The 15,797-nt window shown below is 40.1% G+C and overlaps 1 protein-coding gene across 3 annotated transcripts in view; it reads left to right on the top strand.

Annotated features, from left to right (window-relative positions):
• UNC80 (unc-80 homolog, NALCN channel complex subunit) overlaps positions 1-15,797 on the top strand; it is a 233,754-nt gene that overhangs the window by 200,352 nt on the left and 17,605 nt on the right. For all 3 annotated transcript variants that reach the window (XM_059927385.1, XM_059927384.1, XM_059927387.1), the window contains 8 exons: positions 5-223; positions 4,751-4,951; positions 7,095-7,218; positions 8,167-8,292; positions 9,543-9,666; positions 10,409-10,615; positions 13,954-14,138; positions 14,739-14,904. In XM_059927385.1, the coding sequence (XP_059783368.1) occupies positions 5-223; positions 4,751-4,951; positions 7,095-7,218; positions 8,167-8,292; positions 9,543-9,666; positions 10,409-10,615; positions 13,954-14,138; positions 14,739-14,904 (1,352 nt within the window). The remainder of the gene's footprint in view (positions 1-4; positions 224-4,750; positions 4,952-7,094; positions 7,219-8,166; positions 8,293-9,542; positions 9,667-10,408; positions 10,616-13,953; positions 14,139-14,738; positions 14,905-15,797) is intronic.

A 15,797-nucleotide genomic window follows, 5' to 3' on the forward strand; every position in this document is an offset into this window, starting at 1 on the left:
CCAGAGAAAATCTGCACTTACTGGAGGAAGGGCAGGGCCTTCCCAGAGAGGAACTAGATGAACGGATTGCTCGGGAGGAGTTCAGAAGACCCCGGGAGTCACTGCTGAACATCTGCACCGAGTTCTACAAGCACTGCGGGCCCAGGCTGAAGATCTTGCAAAACCTGGCTGGGGAACCGCGGGTCACTGCCTTGGAGTTGTTGGACGTGAAGTCCCACATGAGGTACTGTCCTCATTTTCTCTGCCCCTGAGTGTGCACACAGCTTGGGCTGGATGTCTGGAGGGGGTTGGGGGGGGCGGTGTGTGTGTGGGGGGATAAATGTGGGGCAGGATAAAAACTTGAAACTGGCTGAAATTGATTGGTCTCCTGTAGCTTGGATGCACATCAAACAGGGCCCTCTGGGAAAATAGATGTTAAGTCCATGGAAAAGGATCTTAGCATGGACAGGGGGAAATGTTCTTAAAGACAGAAAAGCCCAGTTGATATATTTGCTCCTTAATAAAAGAGAGAGAAAGGGAAATTGCATCACCTGAATTCATAGGGAAGTGGCTTTCTTCCACAGGCTCTTTACCGCCCAAATTCTAATTTTTCACAAGAATACAATGTCTCCTCTCTCTTATTTTACACAAAAAAATGCACAGCTCCTTTCTGCTTGAGCACTTGCTCTGCCGCTACACTATCTGAGGACTCAGTGAGGGGCCTGCAGGGAAGGGGCAGTTTTAACTCGGAGCCACAGTTTGGTTGAGTCTGAGATCCCTTTTACACATATTGTGCATGATAGCCTTCCAATGTTTTGAAAAAGTGTCCTGGTAAAAATTCTGCACTAGATGAGGCCAGTCATCATTTAAAAATTTGTACTCCTGGTATGTCAGGGAGAGCCCCCAGAATTATATCTCTGTGCACTCATGTTTCCTTCTTCTTAAGGAGATGTCATTTCACTTGTTGCTTCAAACTATAAAGGCTGTGTCTGTATTTTCAGATTCTTAAAAGGAACATGATTCCAGATGATCTTCTATTTAGACTTGTAACAGTTTTTAAAGCATCATAAAAATGCCTTGAAAGGAAAATTCCATTGGTAACAAAATATTCACTTGGAAAGTTTAGTATATCTGTAAAACTAAAGGTAGGCTTAAGTTCTAGCCTTTCAGAAATAACATTGCAATTTGGCGAAACACACCAATTTCCTGATTATCGTCTCTTTTTTTTCTTAAAATGATTCCTCGAAAAATTTAGAAAGTACTACGTGAGGGAAAATGAGAAGCCAGAAATATATGGAGAACACAGGCCCTTTATCCTCCAGACTGATTTCACATTCTCTCAGTTGCTGGCACACACCCAGAACTCTAGAGCGTCACATGTGTTCACACTCCCTGCTGTGCTGTGATGGGGAAGAGCTTATTTTGCACTAAGAATTTCAGCTCCTGCACTGGGAATGGCGAGGAAAGTTTGAAGTGTTAGGCTTCTGTTGCCATAGTAACTCCGCGCTCCATTCAGGCCATCTCCCCTCCTTTCCTACTGATAATGGCTAGCTGACCTGAGTAATTGTACGTCACATTCCCAGAGTCAGAGAATCACTACTATCGACAGACATTTTGTGCGAGAAAGGGGAAAAGATTCCTAAAAGATGGGAGAGCGAGTGAAAAGGGGGGGGGGAGGAGGGGAGAGATCATGATAATGGGTTAGTAACTGTCCTATGTATATCTGTATCTACACTCAAGGCATTTGGAGAGAGGGGAGAGCATGAGTTAGAGAGGCCTGGAGCTCCATCTAGAGGTCAAACCCTATTAAAGGCTGAATGAGCTCAAGGAGTTCAAATGATTAGCTCTGTGCCTGGCACAGATCTAGGGCTCAATAGATGCTAATGCTAATGAGAAAGATCCACATGCTGTCCTAGACACTGGGGATGTAAAATAAAGCCCTAGTCCTCAACATGATAACAGTTCAATACGTGAGGCACACATAAGAATACAGAATGCGGTGTTGCAAGCACTATATATCACATGTGTGTATTTATGTGTTTATTATTTTACCAAGTACTTGAGGCAACTCAGAAAATTATATGATGCAAAGGGTTACAATTTACAAATTAGAGAGTCGAAACAATGTGAGAAATTAGCAGGGAAATAATTTAGTTTATGATAAGATTAGCATGGGAAATCTACGTGATTTTATCATATTAGGTATTATTGATGAACTGTAAATTTGACTTTGGGCTTCTGAGTTATCAAAACAACAGGGAGAAATGGCTGATTGTAAAATCATAGTGTCAATAAGATAAAACACACAACTAGTTTTTTTTGGTAAAGCAAAACCCCCTTTTTAAAATATGAAGACCAAGAAGTACCTCCTGGTTGAGGCATGTTAAAAGGAAAAAGCAGAGTGATGGGCAGCAACCTCACCAACATCCCACCACAGGTACAGGGCCAGTCTCACGTGACTGGATGTCTGGCGGTACTGAAAGCTGCAAAACGTCACAATGCAATTCAGCAAGAGTAACCTGTATGAGCACAGTTATTTCATGGCCTGGATCTATAGGAAGGTAGGCAGAATTTTTTAATGCCAGGGACTATTTAGACAATATCCCCTCTGTTCATGCTATTTCGCACCAGCTCTCAATAAAAATGGACCCGTCGTGTTCTCTGGCCAAACAGAGTTTGCTGAGTTCCACATGTTTTGACCCTACACCAAAGCAAAGGGTATAGTTAAGGTTTTCTTTTGTAAATTAAGTACACATTTGCCTGTATGTCAAAGTCAGAGCTAAATATATAAATTTTAGAATTGGGGACCTATAGGTAGAATTTAAAGTCCTAAGAATCGATAGTATCCATCAAGGAGAGAACGTTGATTTTTAAAAAAAAAAAAAGAAATGGGATGATATAAAAGAGGAGATAATTGCAAGAAGTACTCAATTTGAATCAAAGAGCCAAGAAGGAGTGCTGAGGCAATCTGTACCCCTGCATTTGCAGAAGTTTTGATTGGCTGCAAGGCTCTCAAGTAAAACAGTCTTGATTAGATAGAGTTTCTACCCTAAAGGAATTTATTACCTCATTTTCCCAGACCAAAGCTGCCAAAGCAGCAGAATCGCAGGATAGTAAGCTCTGCAAACTATTTTTTCTCTCTCTCCCCCCCTCCCACCTCTCTCCAACTCTCCCTCTTTCCTTTCTCCCCCTCTGTCTCTCCCTTGTGTTCTCAAGATTATTCATGGGATAGTACAGCAAAGTCTGTATTAAAGGAAATTTTTGTTTTATGCTCGAAGCATATTCATTTTGTAACATGACCAGAGATGAGAGAAATTCAGTTAATAATCCAAAAAATGACACAAATCCAACTCTAAGTATTGTTTTCAAGCTTGAAATAGATCAGTTATTTCTCTAGCATTTCTTAAGGTTACCTACAAAATAACAAGGGAAAAGAAATATGTGTATATACTAGATTTGTTGTGGTGGTCACTTCATGATGTACGTGAGTCAAATCATTGCGCTGTACACCTTGGACTTATACAGTGCTGTATGTCAATTATATCTCAATAAAACTGGGAGAAAAAGAAAAAACGCATTTAAAAAAGAAATATGTATATATAGATATACTTTTATCTGTCAATCAAACGACCTGAAAAGTAAAGAATTATTTTTTGCATGGCACATTTGTGAGAAAGAGATAAACAGAAGAGTGTGAAGACTGTTTAAAATGATTTCTTTAAAACACACACACTCACACACAATTTCCAGAAGGACAATGTGTATGTTCAGTCTGGAGAGATTATGAGTGGGGATGAAGAGACAATGACTGTTGATAGTGGAGGGTTGCCATGGAGAACATGGATTGAATTCATGCTTCCAGATGAAGCCTCGTAGGAAAAAATTGAGGGCATTTGGGGACCTAATATGAGGAGAGCTTTTCACAGTGTGGATGTCCAAAGATGGAATGAGCTGCCTTATGCAGTGCTGAACCCTCCATCCATGGCACTAGTCAGACAGAGCAATTGTAGAGCAATCCATGTGTTAGAGGGGCAAGGGCCTAGCTCTGATTCCTATACCAGAGTGCCTGTCAGAATCACCTGGGGTGCTCTTAAACTGTAGTTCTTTTTAAGCATTTGTCCTGTCTCTCTTGGAGTAATCAAAAGGACTTCTTATTAAAATGCTATAGTTAATACACGAAAAAAAGGAACGATACAATATTACCATTGTACTACTTCTAATGAGTTGAGGAATCTGTGCAGTGATCACTAGTGGCCACTGACATCATGAAGAGTGACAACTAGGAATCACGTACGTCCTGAGGAAAGTACACATCGCCTGTGAAGGACACATACCAGAAAATCAAAACCTAATCTGATCTAGCCCCTGGATCTAACTACCAGTTGAATTAAATACAGGAAAAATAGGATAAATTAAATGACACCATGGAGATTCAATCAGCAAAATCCAGAGTGCAGGAAATGCTACAGGACCAACAGCTAATTTCTCCAACAAATAAATTACTAGATGTCAAAATAAGAGCAGAAGAGGGGGAACCTACAAATTGAAAAGACTTAAGAGATATATCAGCCAACTGAAATGTATGGGCCTCATTTTGTCCAGATTTGTTTTTTAAAATGTTTATTTCCAAATTATGAGATAATGTGCCAGAATGTTCATAGCTTAGGGAGTCAGTGTGCTGGAAGGAGGGTGATTAGCATGATGCTGGGTGGGAAAATTCTCATGGTGGCTTTCTAAGCTTATTCTTTAAAAACAAAACAAAACATTTTAGGTTGGCAGAAATTGCACACTCCCTTCTGAAGTTGGCACCATACGACACCCAGACAATGGAGAGCCGTGGGCTTCGACGCTACATCATGGAGATGCTCCCCATCACCGACTGGACAGCCGAGGCAGTGAGGCCGGCCCTTATCCTCATTCTAAAGAGATTGGATAGGATGTTCAACAAAATTCATAAGATGCCTACTTTGAGGTGAGGAGGCCTCCTAGTCAGCTGTTGGTACTACAAGCTTCAAACTTCAAGTTTGTCATTTTTGAAGGTGGTGGGTCAATCCGGAGTTGAATGAATGGCTCAAAAGTGTTCGGTTGGTTATATGTTAAGAGCTAATCAGGTATATGAATGCATAAGTAGCAGGGTCTCTATTTTGAGGAAATAACATATTCTTCAAAAATATATATTTATCTTGAAAAATCTATTCATTTCTTAGCTATCACATTCCTTATCTGACACACATAAGACATTCAATGTGTATCCTTCAATTCCTTTTAAAGTAAGGCAAGGTATGCCTTATAAATTAAACAACTAAGGAGAGAAGAAACATTAACTTGATGTTCAAAAATGTGTATTTTAGGTACCAGTTTATAGAAATGCCAAGCTTTACAATAATCAGCGAAGCAGCAGCTAAAGAGCTCTCAGGGTTGATAACAAATACCTAATTTTCACCTTTTCACCTAATACAGGTGGTACTAAATCAATGTTATTGCCACTTGCTCTCCACTCAGTGGCCTGAAATATCAGTCAGTAGCCTTTCTGTGAGCAGATGTCTCCGAACCAGGCTGCCTGGGGTTCTGAGCCCAGTTTGGAAACCTATAGCCACAGTGAGCAGATAGATCAATTGATAAATGCTAATAAACCCACTAGTTTGGAAATTTCCAGCTTGGGTTAGTGAGACCATTTTCCGTCCTATTAAACTAAACCCCAAATCAATGCAACTCTTGCCCAAGAATCTGTAGCACTTATTGTTCAATTTGTCAGAACTTTTCCAGGTTTTATCCTGTGCTCTTCTTCATTTATGCAGCCATCAGAAGCTGTTGAATTTATTAAAAAGAAATTGAAAGATTTTATTCTAATAATTGACAGTTTGATCCTATATTCTTTTCTACCGTGATGATGGATGCCTATATGTTATTTCAAGGTTATTTATTTTAGTAGCATAGAAATGAGTATCCTTAAAGCACTCCTATTTTCTTTAGTGGTCCCAGTGGAACATCCGTGCCTATTGGCAAATGGCCAGTCTTATAAATCTCACAAGGGTGTGTCAAAATAACTTTTCTTCTAAAGATGTTAACATCTCCATAGGCTAACTCATTTGTCATATAACTAAACCCATTATAAAGAACAGCAGTTTCCTAAAAGTTGACTTCTGGATTAATTCATAGACTTGATTAATTGTAGGCAATTTTCTTGGTGTGCATGCTGTGAATTTTGGGTTGCCTTGGATTTAATTTCTTCAGGTGATCTCAGTTCAACAAGAGAAATGTTGACTGAACCAAACCTATGGGTTACTTGAGCATCAGGAATGTCAACATATCCTCATGTATGAACATTTCCATTTTGTCATTGTAGAGATTTCAATTTGGTAGGCAATATAAGCTTAGAAATTATTTCCAGGAAATAGCGTTGATCTCAGTAAAGCCCAACTTGTTTATTTAGGGGGCCACAGAAACGACTCTTCAGTACTGAGACAATTACAGACCAGATTGTTTTCTATTACAGAAAATCTCATATTCATCTAATTGGGTTATGTATACCACCATTTATACTACCATAGAATGTAGCCCCAAAATATCATTTTTTAGGAGGCAAAGAAAGAACACTTTTTAAATAGACTGTTTTTCTCTAATGCCATCTTTTTGGCAAGAGTTAAGCCATATAAATCTAATTAGTTGCAGTCTGGTATAAAAGCTGATGAGATCAACTGTAGTCTGATAAAAACATTTCAGAAACACAGCCTATAGGCAAATTAGTTCTACTGCGAGTAATGACTCCTACGATGGGTTTCCCAAAATGGTAGTCTCATACCCTCTCTCATAGTTAAAACCAGGAAACTTGAAATGCCACCCATTCATCATCTCTGTTTTTTCTTCGATAGATTTTGTCTCATTAGTCGAGTGGGGCAGGAGTGCCTCTGCTACGTTTTCAGTATCCTCTTCCCTTCCTAATGTGCTCTGTACTTTTGGAACAACATGGGTAAACTTCCTCCCCTCTGAAGCATTTTGTTGTCTCAGACACCCATCCTGTCTTAGATGGCGTCAGAATCACTGTCTCATTCACTCGTTTCAGACAGTCTCCAGAAGGGAGCCACGCTGCTAATGGCTCCTATATTGTATTCCAGGCGACAGGTTGAGTGGGAGCCTGCCAGCAATTTGATTGAAGGGGTTTGTTTGACACTTCAGAGGCAGCCAATCATATCCTTCCTGCCTCACCTTAGGTCACTGATCAATGTCTGTGTCAATCTGGTGAGTAGCCAAGTGGCAATCTTATGAAACTTTACAAAATTTAACTCTGCTATTGACTTCTCTGAACTGAAGATTTACAGGTCAACCTACCTACCTACACACCTACCCATGAAAACAGACGGCTCAGGTGACACTGAAAATAGTGAGGTACATTTCAAGGTAGTGTGTGGGGAGATAAAGGGGCCCGTCCCTCTACAGATGGGATTTTGGTGTGCTGCTTCCCACGCGCTACTTTGACAATTGACCTCTTCAAGTTGCGCTGAGAGTTGAGGGCTGCCAGTTGGAGAGTGGGGTGGCGGGAGACTGCACAATTGGCTAGAAGTTGAAGTAGTCTGGGGTGGGGGAGATTAAAATGCAAAGAGGATTTTTTTTTAGTGCAAAATCACATTATGGGTTGGCCAGTCTAGGATTTACATGAAAACAAAAAAATTTTTATCAGTTATGTAATATCTAGAGTCTGGTCCTGACAAGGTTTTGTACAATGTGGAAACCATGGTAGAGCATTTCATTGAATAGAATCTGCTGCTTAGCTAGTTGAGCAATAAATCCGTAGCTGGAATGCCTAGCGCAAGTAGAGCTCTTGCCATCATCATTGTTGTCAGTATTTACTCCATCAAAGAATGTTGACTGCATTCCTTTGAGTCCACAAGTAAGTATGTCCAGTCTCCTGCTTAGAATAATTTTGGGTTCATCTCTCATTATTTACATAGTTAGTTATAAGCAACATTCTACAAAACCTTGGCTGAATCCAGTGTAATCGTTTGATCTGACTCCAGACATTACATGCCTTCAAAAGAAGGCAACATGAACAGATTGAAAGTAACATGCCCAACCTTCAAATTTTTAATTATCATTATCATTATTATTATTATTGACTGAGACTCCCTTACTACAGTTGCATGAAATTGCAATAGTCAAGGCTGGTCATGTGCTCTGTTTGTATTTCAGGTGATGGGAGTGGTAGGACCCTCCAGTGTTGCTGATGGATTACCCCTTCTTCATCTCAGCCCTTATCTCTCACCACCTCTGCCCTTCAGCACAGCTGTTGTCCGGCTTGTAGCATTGCAGATACAGGTGTGACTGCCTTACCTGTTTGTCACGCTCATTACGTTGCTGGTTGAGGCGCCTGATCATGGTGTTCTCTTTTATTTTTCTGCAAAGGCTGGGCAAAATCTGTGAAACAGAAGTGTAAACATCTCCAGACTTTTACAGTTTTGGAGCTTCAGCCCTGAGCTTGGTCCTAAAGTTGTGCTTCTGTAATTCTTCTTGAGATCTCAAAAATAGCAGAGTCGTTTAGTCCTGCCACAACCTCAGGAGCCGCTTCCGTCGTTTAAAACGTGTGTCAGTACCTTAGGAAAATAATGGTTCACAGATAATCAGCTCACAATTGTTAATTAAAAGAGGCAGTAATGTTCAAAGTCTGGTTTTAAATTATTTGCAGAAAGAATTGCAGTAAAAAAAAATTCAAATATTATTACTAGACTTTGAATATCTTAATTTTCTTTAATGGTTGTGGGCTGAGTATTGCGGGTGCTTTTTAAAATCATTTTTCTCCCACTTCTTTTATTTCCTAAAATTAAAATAATCATTCCCAAAGCAAAAAAGTATAGAATGCCAATTTCCCTGCCTATTTCTGTGTGTCACCTAACTTTAAAGAGTGATAAATCACCAGAAAGCTCTCTGACCAATGGGAAGTATACAATGGCTGTAAATGGATAACCGACCCATCCATTATCTGACAAACAAGCTGATGGTCCATCATCCAGAGAATGGTTAGATGATGGAAAAGAGATTAAGCAAGCGCTGTGGCTACCAGACAGAAGGGAAATAAAGACATCCCTAAAGTGATACATTATGACAACACGTATACAGAGATCATTTATTTCTTTTTATATTGTCTATTGCTTTCTGGCTTGAAGAAGGTCTTATACAGGGGAGAGGATTTTTAAATAACTCCCCAATGGAGTAGGTGGCAAGTTCTCCTTTTCTTCCTTTTCTTTGGTTGCTAAAATATTTATTGGTGGACACATGGAGAAAATGAATGGGGAAATGCGGTTGTTTTTGTACCAGACTATAAGTATCATGATTTTTCATTTGATATTCAAGATGTTGCTGTTTTTTAGGTATATAGCTCTCAATTATGTCAAACAAATGGTAAAGTATCAGTTTGGGGCGAATCTTGTATGCTGCACAGATGACAATTGAACTCCTAGTTTGCAGGAGCAGCCCTCAGGGAGTCCCCGTCTCCGCCATGCTGTGTAAAAACAAACAGACTGAATGGGTGAGGGGGTCAATTAATCTTTTTTTCTATTATTGCTGCACAGGCTTTAAAAGAAGATTTTCCTTTAAGCCATGTGATCTCCCCATTCACCAATCAAGAGCGAAGGGAGGGGATGCTTTTAAATCTGCTCATCCCATTTGTGCTCACAGTAGGATCTGGAAGCAAAGGTCTGATTAATTTAACTAAAGGAAATTTATCATTGTTGTTGTGTTTTCTTAAGTGTCAGGCTGTTATTTCTTCCTTTTCCCATGAAGGCCGTCATTGAAGTTGATCTGAATGATTTAAACAAGGTTATCTTAGGAAATAGAGTTTTTCTTTCTTTTCAGTTTAGCTGCCCTTGGTCAAGACTATCTCTGCTCCACTTAGAAGATACATCCTATTTAAAATCATTTCAGTACAGCAAAAATCAGGAGAGCATTGTTTCAATTAAGAAAATGGTATTAACTGAAGTACAGTATGATGTGAATTGACAGAGAATGGACTGGATAACCTACTGACACTAGGTTTAGTGTAAATCCTGCCACTGTCACTAAATTCCAATATGTTTTCATTACTCTTACTTCTTGGGGGATTTTTTCTTTTAGGAAAAGTTTATCTCAAACGTAAAGACAGTGCATTATGAGTATTTGAGCAGAAAAAAAAAAAAAAGAAAGGAGCTTGAAATGGTAAGCGGGAGATTTGGCTAAGAGCAGGGACCCTTGGGTGCTGACTACGGAGGAGACACCCAGTACCAGGAGCGCTGCTTCTGTCCATAGGAGAAGCTGTACTTGGTGGGGAAGGCACTCGAATTTCTAGGGCGTTCTAGTTTGGAATTGGAGAAAGAGCTGAATTTTTCTGTGTCTAATGTGGAAAGTCTAGCTTGTGACTTGCTTTTCTTTCCACTTCCTCCTTACAAACTCTGCCCGGCAGATAGCCCATGGCTGGAGCAGCCTGAGGTGCAGCTGCTACTGCAGACAGTCATTAATGTGCTGCTGCCTCCACGCATCATCAGCACGTCCAGGAGCAAGAACTTCATGTTGGAGAGCTCCCCCGCCCACTGCTCCACCCCCGGGGATGCGGGCAAAGACTTGCGCAGGGAAGGGCTGGCAGAGTCCACCAGCCAAGCAGCATACTTGGGTGGGTACTTCTCTCTAGATAGATAGATAGATAGATAGATAGATAGATAGGGAACTAGATAGAAATAGAAAGCTATAGATATATACACACACATATGTATACGTGTATATGTATATACGTATGTACTTATTTAGTTATGTTCTGCCTTGACTCAAAAAGTATTTTAAAAGACCTCAATCCAGAAAGTGTTTAGAGAAGCCACTTCAGCAAGTACCAAGCATCACCCTTGACTTCTCCCTCCCCAGTACCCTATCCCTGCTGTGACTTGGTGGAATACTAACAAGTATTTCACCATTCCATGTGACCCATGGAATACTAAGAGCTACTCCTTGACTAGAATGAACTAAACTGGGGAGAAAAGACCACCGTTGCCACAGCACTGAGACTAAGGAGCACTGGCAACAGAAAATCTCAAAAGGAGGAAGCTGAAAAAATCTTGCCTGACATTTTTCAATTCACCAAAGCAGACCTTGGTGGGGAGTATAAGATCAAAGCAGACACAATGGTAAAAACAGGTCCTTCAGGTCCTTGGAGTTTGGAGTGTGTGTGTGTGTGTGTGTGTGTGTGTGTGCGTGTGTGGTGGGGGGGGTGTTTGGACTGCATTACTCAGGAATGTATTTGAAAATGATGTGATTGACAATGAGAATGAAAAAGGAAAAAAAGAAACAAGGCTGCATGTGCGCAGGACCTGCCCATGTGGGGCATGGTTGCCAGAGGCATGAGGTTGTAGGGTTCAGATAAAATCTAGATTCTGGCACAGAGCCCTGCATGAGGTTTAGGACTGTACAGAGGATGGTGGGAAAAGAGGCCTTAGCATGTAAGACAGGGATAGGAGAAAACACTTAACGGGTAGCTATCTTCAGTTCTCTCCACTTTCTGCCTTTTCTTAAAAATTGAAGTATAGTTGATTTACAGTGTTGTGTTAGTTTCAAGTATGTAGCAAAGTTATTCAATCATACATACATACATATCTTTATTTTTTCAGATTCTTTTCCCTTATAGGTTATTAAGAAATAGAGTATAGTTCCTTGTGCTATACAGTAGGTCCTTCCTTGTTATCTATTTTATGTATAGTAATTTGTATATGTTAATCCCAAACTCCTAATTCATCCCTCCCCCCTTCCCCTCTGGTAACCATAAGTTTGTTTTCTATGTCTTTGGGTCTATCTGTTTTGTATATAAGTTTATTTGTATCATTTCTTTAGATTCCACACATACAAGTGATATCATATGATATTTGTCTTTCTCTGTCTGACTTACTTCACTTAGTATGATAATCTCTAGGTCCATCCATGCTGCTGCAAATGGCATTATTTCATTCTTTTTATGGCTGAGTAATATTCCATTGTATAAATATACCGCATCTTCTTTATCCATTCATCTGTCAATGGACATTTAGGCTGCTTCTATGTCTTGGCTGTTGTAAGTAGTGCTGCTATGAACATTGGGGTGCGTGTATCTTTTCGAATTATGGTTTTCTCCAGATATATGCCCAGTAGTGGGATTGCAGGATCATATGGTAGCTCTATTTTTAGTTTTTTAAGGAAACTCCATACTGTTCTCCATAGTGGCTGTACCAACTAACATTCCCACCAACAATGTAGGAGGGTTCCTTTTTTTCCACACCCTCTCCAGCATTTATTTGTAGTCTTTTTGATGATAGCCATTCCAACTGGTGTGAGGTGACACCTCGTAGTTTTGATTTGCATTTCGCTAATTAGCGATGTTGAGCATCTTTTCATGTACCTTTTGGTCATCTGTATGTCTTCTTTGGAGAAATGTCTATTTAGATCTTCTGCCCATTTTTTGATGGGGTGTTTTTTTTTTCTATTTTCTGCTTTTTTAATGAAGGTGAATCCTTTGATTACTTGGCCAGGCTGCTGGACCTCTATTTTAAATTTATTTTTACCTTTATTTTGAGCATTTAGTGTGCACTAACGAGTGTTTTCTATACTTTATATTATCATCACTTTGAATCCTCACAACAACTCTTAAGAAGTACATATTCTCACTTTAGGAAGGAAGAGGCTAAGCCCCAGAAAGGTTGAATAACTTGCCTAAAGTCACACTGTCAATAAGTGGCAGAGCCAAATTTCAAATCGAATCCATCCAGCACCAGAATCCCTGAGCCCTTTGCTATCCTGTTTGTGTGTTGGGCTGTTGCTGGTGAAGGTGGAAAGCAGAAAGGCAGAAGCCCAAAGAAGGCCAACAGGCACATAACAGGTAGAAATGTCACCAGGATCAGGGTAGGGTTAGAGGAGTGTTGCTTTTTGTTCATATGTTTGTTATGATGAGGGAGAGGACTAGAGGTGAGTAGATGGGGAAGGAAGAATCTTACATCTCTCCCTGTGTTATATGACCTGGTTTTCCCCTGGAAGTGCCCTAAATAGATGATAAAGGTGTAGGTGGCTCCTGAGGGCTTTAGGGAATTGGATTTCTGTGTGTCTTCTAGATGCTGAGATGGGCCTTAAGATGTGATGAAGAAGGCCCAGGTTCCCTTGACTGCCCCATGGGAGACCCTGTGGGGAGAGCTGGGTGGTAGAGGAAGCCCTCACCATAATCTCTGACGTTTTTACAATATTCTGGTTTGTCCTGACACACTGTTTGGGAAATCTGCTTCCTGAAAATAAATTTAAAAATGTAGATTGTGACAAGGCTGCCAGAATCTGGAAGAAAAGAGATATTGTGAAAGAAATCCAATACAGTTTAGCAAGAGACATCATAAGAGGTGGGGGAGGGAGGATAGTGTTTTCTTTTCTGGAAGGATTTACTGGTTACTCTGGCGAACAGTTTAGGGTGGAATCAGGAAGGGAGTAGGAAGGGGAAGGACTACTTTTTTTAACTTTATGCATTTCTGCATGGTTTTGATTTTGCTTTTATTAGCAAGAATATATTATTTCTAAGCTTAAAAGAAAAATATTTTAAAACACCCATGTTTTAGTTTCAGGTGTGAGTAATATGCTGGTATTACCATAAAGCCACTATGACAAAACTTTTAGAAAGCGAAATATTAGCCACACGTCATGTTTATACCACATTTCCCTTTCAATTCTGTGAACAGCTTTGGTTTGTATTTTCCAAAATAGTAGTTAAATGCACTTAAGAAAGATATATGTGTTCTCTTAATCAGAATCAAAGCATGTTTACCATAGAAATTTCTGTCTTGATGTCAGAACACTGTCACTCAGGAGTACGCTGAAGTTTTTGGAAACAGAGAGAGTTTAGACATTTAGAAATTTGATGCGTACAAAGGCTGTGGATGTGGGCAGCTGGATGTGGGCAGGCTTCCTCCGAAGCACAAGTCTGCAGGCTCACTTGTCTCTTTTCCTGGTGTGAAGCGCTGAAGGTGATTCTCGTCTGCTTTGAGAGGCAGCTCGGCAGCCAGTGGTACTGGCTGAGCCTCCAGGTGAAGGAGATGGCCCTGCGGAAGGTCGGCGGCCTGGCCCTGTGGGACTTCCTCGACTTCATCGTGCGGACCCGCATCCCCATCTTCGTGCTCTTGCGCCCTTTCATCCAGTGCAAGGTGTGCTTCTCCTCCAGGAAGTGACAAGCCCCGTGAACGTGCTGCTTTCCAGATTAGGGCAGGATGACAGCAGCAGTCTCGGGGCATGTGCTATATAGCTAGTCAGGAGGACGTGTTAATACCATGCTTGACGAGAAATCAGCCCAAACAGGTATCCCAGAGGATAAAATTTCATGTTAGAAGTACCTTCACAGTAAGAGCTTAATTAACGTCAGTGAAACTTTGCCCTCTCCCCATTTACCAACCCCCCCAAGAAACAAAGATTGACCGGATAGAATGATCTGAAGAATGGTCTCTTGTCTTCAGGGGCATGACTGAGATCTGATTTTAAATAAACATGGAAAAAATGAGATAGTTAAAGCATGTTTTTCCTCTGAGACCGTTAGTATTCATCTACTCTTTTATTCTTTTCATGCCTCGATTTCCGGGCGCTGTGATTCAAAACAACATATTGATTAAGCACTTCCTAAGCACTGTTCTAAGAACTTTGTATGCGTTACCTTATTTAATCTTCACCACCAACTATGAAATAGATAAAATAATTAGCTCATTTTACAGATGAGAAAATTGAGGACCTGAGAATCTATGCCTTCCTTTCAGCTTCTGGCCCAACCAGCAGAGAACCATGAAGAGCTTTCTGCCCGCCAACATATCGCTGACCAGCTGGAACGGCGTTTCATTCCACGCCCTCTGTGTAAGAGCTCCCTCATTGCTGAATTCAACAGTGAACTAAAAATTCTAAAAGAGGCAGTTCACAGTGGATCAGGTAAGTATGCAAGGGATATTTTCAATTTGTTTTACTCATGGAACTTACAACCTACAAAGAATGCCTCTTTTTCCAGGTCACTGCTCTTTTTGGAACCAAGTATGCATTAGCCATTTCGGTACAACTGGTAGATTTGACCCTGTGATCCTTGTCAACAACAAAACTAATCAAGGGGGGTATCATAAGAGTTTAATTGTATTCCTTTTCTGAATATTTTATTTTCAATCTTTATTTCAGTAGTTCAGCTTTTTCCTGAATATTTAGCTGGGGAAAAAAAAAACCAGCCCATTTAAATTCTTACCTTCATTTCTGTTTTGAAAAGGAGAAGGGAACTCACATTCATTGAGCATCTGTTATATGATAATTTCATAGCTGTTATTTCATTTAATCCACACAAATACCTGCAAGATGCATAACTGAAAGTCTGCTTATAGAATGAAGAAACTGAGACTCAACAGAGGTTAAATAACTTACACACAAAGACAGTGACACCAGTGAGGGGACTTAAAACTGGGTCTGTATGATTGATGATAAAATTCACAAATTGGAGGGAGAGAGGGTTGAATAAAAACTGGCAGGCTAGTTTACATTATTCAAAGGATTTTCTTTGGGAATGCATTGTTTACTTTTATAATTATATTAATTGCAGGTCACTAAGGAAAGAAAATAAATCATTATCTGCCATTAGAGGGCAGTCATTGCCCATAAGTAGAAGACTCTCATCCATGTGGCTTTTTTTTCTTTCTAAAACTTTTAGTGTTGTTCTCAATGTATTAAAGACCAAAAAACTGACAAATACAATCTTGGTGAAATCTACTCAGGGCCATCCAAATGTTCTGCTTTATAATAAAATAGTATGACATAGAACCAAGGGGGTGTTTTATAAATTGTAA

The sequence above is a fragment of the Balaenoptera ricei genome, chromosome 7 (assembly GCF_028023285.1).
Source record: "Balaenoptera ricei isolate mBalRic1 chromosome 7, mBalRic1.hap2, whole genome shotgun sequence".
In the NCBI taxonomy this organism is placed as follows: Eukaryota; Metazoa; Chordata; class Mammalia; order Artiodactyla; family Balaenopteridae; genus Balaenoptera; species Balaenoptera ricei.